Here is a 4,184-nt window from a genome sequence, read left to right as displayed (position 1 = left end):
ATTGACCAGATTTTTAGCATTGGAGGAGGAATTTTGGAAGCAAAAATCAGGGATGGCATGGTTTAAAGATGGGGACAGGAATACTAAATTTTTTCATGCTCAAGTCAATGGTAGAAGAAGAAGACTACAGTTGAAAAGGGTGCAGAATTCTAATGGTATTTGGTTAGAGGACAGCAATGATATGGCAGATGAGGCAGTCAGATTTTTTAAGGCACAGTTTCATGAAGATCAAGTTCCAACCTGTTTTGAAATACTGGAACATATACCAACACTGATTGATAATTTGCAGAATTTGGAATTAATTAAACAACCAACTTTTGCAGAAGTAAAACAGGCAGTCTTTGGCCTGAATGGGGAAAGTGCTGGGGGCCCTGATGGTTTCACAGGTTGCTTTTTTCATCATTGTTGGGAAATAATAGCTGATGATATTGTAGAGATGGTTAAGGCATTTTTCAATGGGCATGAACTTCCCAGGTATGTGACACATACAAATTTAGTCTTGTTACCAAAAAAGAAAGAGGTTATTTCATTCTCAGATATGAGACCTATTAGCCTTAGCAATTTTGTCAATAAGATCTTCTCTAGAGTTGTACATGAAAGGTTAACAGGCCTGGTAACAAACATTATATCTGAGGAGCAGGCTGGATTTGTAAAAGGCAGGAGTATTGTAGAAAATGTTCTGCTAACACAAGAGATCATTACAGATATCAGAATGAGAACAAAAGCTGGTCCAAATGTAGTGATTAAATTGGATATGGCCAAGGCATATGATAGATTATCATGGATATTCTTAACTAAGGTACTTAGGAAGATGGGCTTTGGGGAAAGATTTATAGGTCTGGTATATGGTATAATCTCAAATAATTGGTACTCTGTTCTCCTTAATGGGCAGCCCCATGGTTTTTTCAAATCTACAAGGGGGGTAAAGCAAGGTGACCCCCTGTATCACCTACTTTATTTATATTGGCTGCTGAGGCATTATCAAGGGGTCTGAATTCACTGCATAATAATGTGGATTTTTGTGGTTTTGGACTGCCCAAGTGGAGTCCAAAGATCAATCATCTGGCATATGCAGATGACACAATCATTTTTTCCTCTTCTGATGCAACATCATTAAGATTGATTATGGAAATACTAGCAGGATATGAGAAGGCTTCTGGACAACTTATAAACAAGAGCAAGTCAGCAATCTATTTACATCATTCTGCAGGGGAAGATGTAGTGGACAAGGTACAGAGAATAACAGGTATTGCCAAGAATGAATTTCCATTTACATACCTTGGTTGTCCTATTTTCTATGCTAGGAGGAGAATGAACTATTATCAGGGACTTATAACTAAGGTAATGGACAAGCTGCAGGATTGGAAAGGGAAGCTATTATCTATAGGGGGAAGGGCTGTACTAATATCTCATGTACTTCAGAGCATGCCAATACACCTATTGTCCTCAGTCAATCCTCCACCTTATGTGATTAACAAGTTACACAAAATTTTTGCCCAGTTCTTCTGGAGCAACACTGTGGGAGTTGCAAATAGGCATTGGGCTTCTTGGAATACATTATGTTTACCTTGTGAAGAAGGAGGAGTGGGTTTTAGATCTCTACATGATGTATCTACAGCCTTATTTTGTAAACTTTGGTGGAATTTCAGAACTAAACCTAGTTTGTGGAGTTCCTTTCTGAGTCAAAAGTACTGCAAAAAGTTAAATCCTATGATTGTTCCATGGAGAGATGGTTCACATGTTTGGAGAAAGATGCTGGAGTGTAGAGATATTATAGAACATCAAATATGGTGGCAGCCTCACATGGGGTCCTCACTATTCTGGTTTGAAAACTGGACAGGGATGGGATCTTTATATTTTGTTACTCCTCCTGATTTTGTGTGTGATGAATCAATACATAACATATATGATGTGGTATGCAATGGTCAATGGAATGAGGAAAAGATCAGAGAGATTTTACCAGAAGAACTAGCAGAACACATTTTACAACATGTGAAGCCTCCAGGAATGATAGAGGACATTGATAAGCCTTATTGGATGCTGGAACCTAGGGGTAAATTCACTGTGAAATCAGCTTGGGCATATGTCAGAAGGAGGAATGACCCTGGCAATGCATACAGAAATATATGGGTGAAAGGGCTTCCTTTTAAAATATCTTTTTTCATGTGGAAAGTATGGAGGAATAAGCTGCCTTTGGATGAATTTTTTAAAAGACTGGGCTACCTTATGGCTTCTAAATGCTGGTGCTGTGCTGAACCACAGGAGGAGACAATGCAACATCTGTTCTACACTTCACATGCAGCAATCAGAGTGTGGAAATATTTTCTTGGACATGCAGGTATTACACTAGAAGGAATTTCATTTCATCAGGCTATTGTAAAATGCTGGACTGCAGATGTGATACATAGAATTAAACCTATATTACAAGCCTTGCCTTCTGTCATTGTCTGGGAGCTTTGGAAGAGGAGGAATAGCTATAAACATGGAGATACAGTGACAGTAAATAGGGTTATATATCAGGTGTCTAATACTATGCAAAGCCTAGTGAAATTCAAAAAGCCAAACCTGCAGAATGTGCCACATAAATGGCCAGACCTGTTGTACATGTTGGAGTCTTATCTTCCCAGATTGAAATATACTAAGGTGTTATGGGAATGTCCAAAATCAGGATGGATAAAGGTGAACACAGATGGGGCATCAAAGGGAAATCCTGGGAGGAGTTCAATAGGATATGTGCTAAGAAATGAAAAGGGAGATATAGTATATGGCTGTGGAAAAGAGGTGCAGAATGGAACAAATACAGAAGCTGAAGCTAAAGCAATACTTGAAGCAATGAAATTCTGTGTTAGACATGAATATGTACTCATTGAATTGCACACTGATTCAATGATGATGAAGCATGTTATAACTGGAGAATGGGATGTACCATGGAATATAGCAGAACATGTGGAGGAAATAAAGGAACTAATGAATAGAACCAATGTAACAGTAACTCACACTTTGAGGGAAGGAAATAGATTAGCTGATCATCTAGCTAATTATGCCTTGGACTTTGGGGATTTTGAAGCACACAATTTCTGGGAGTTAGATATACAAGGAAGGAAGATAGTTAATGATGACAAATCACAATGCCCATATATCAGAATAAGAGTTGCATGAAATTAGAAGGAGAGGAGGCAACAAGGAGGAGAGACAGTATGCAGCCAGCTGGGGTGATATATGTTAATTGTTATAGTCAAATCAAGGTTGAGGAGACTATGATCAGTTCATTGGAGTGGGTATATATGAGATCAGGAGGCAGGATCATTCAATGGGGTCAAATCCTTAAGGAGGAGGCCACAGGAAGAAATTTTTTAACTAATAAGAGCAAATTGGAGTCTGGGGGAGAATGTGAAGCAGGAGTTAAGCAAGGGAATCATCATGCTCAAATCTATGTAGAGGAGAGTATGGTGATACTGTTTATTACTAACATTGGTTTCTTTTTTGCAGGTAGGAGCTGGATATTTATGCTATGCTATGTTCTACATTTCTTAAGGGTGGTATTAGTATCTTATACTCAATCCCTAGGAGATGCAAACATGGCATACATAAATTCTTATCAAAAAACACATTCAAGTTTAAGAAAATTGCCCAGAATGTATAAGAGAAGTGGGCAAAATCAGCAGCAAGATGGAAAATGGTATACATGGAATCAGGCATGGACATACAGACAGTATCCTCAAATCCTTATGGAGGAGAGGAAGAACAGTAGGTCTGGTGGCCTTTTCTTGGACAACCCTTACTGTGTGGTACGAGTACAGTGTACTCAAATCAATGAGGGAAATTCAAGGAAAGACACAAGAGGTCATATATCACCAAGTACAACAGAAGCAATGCATACAAAGTCATGGGATCACACAATGTCAGCAATCCTAGCTATATTCTATGTTATAAGGAATCCCCAGGTGGTGGTATTAGTACTTCGTACTCAATCCATCGGGGTGAACTTAAACATAGAATATAGAGAGGTAACAAGAGCAGTTGCAATAACTAGCATACACAATTGTGGACATAATTGTAAAATACCACACAAGAGAGCAGGACATTACATTCACAAGGAAGTGATACAAAGTCAGCAAGCTAAGCATTGGTGTCATTTGGACACAAAGCCTGCGGACAGCACACTTCTCTTCTCAAGAGAAGCT

At 38.7% G+C, this 4,184-nt stretch overlaps 1 protein-coding gene across 1 annotated transcript in view; it reads left to right on the top strand.

Moving 5' to 3' along the window:
• Positions 1–3,159, top strand: part of LOC109221004 — a 4,284-nt gene extending 1,125 nt beyond the window's left edge. The window contains exons 2-4 of the mRNA XM_019385471.1: positions 10–474; positions 601–799; positions 1,042–3,159. Coding sequence (XP_019241016.1) covers positions 10–474; positions 601–799; positions 1,042–3,159 — 2,782 coding nt within the window. The remainder of the gene's footprint in view (positions 1–9; positions 475–600; positions 800–1,041) is intronic.
• Positions 3,160–4,184: the final 1,025 nt, after the last annotated feature.

The sequence above is a fragment of the Nicotiana attenuata genome, unplaced genomic scaffold (assembly GCF_001879085.1).
Source record: "Nicotiana attenuata strain UT unplaced genomic scaffold, NIATTr2, whole genome shotgun sequence".
In the NCBI taxonomy this organism is placed as follows: domain Eukaryota; kingdom Viridiplantae; phylum Streptophyta; class Magnoliopsida; order Solanales; family Solanaceae; genus Nicotiana; species Nicotiana attenuata.
This window is presented reverse-complemented; position numbering and strand designations above follow the sequence as displayed.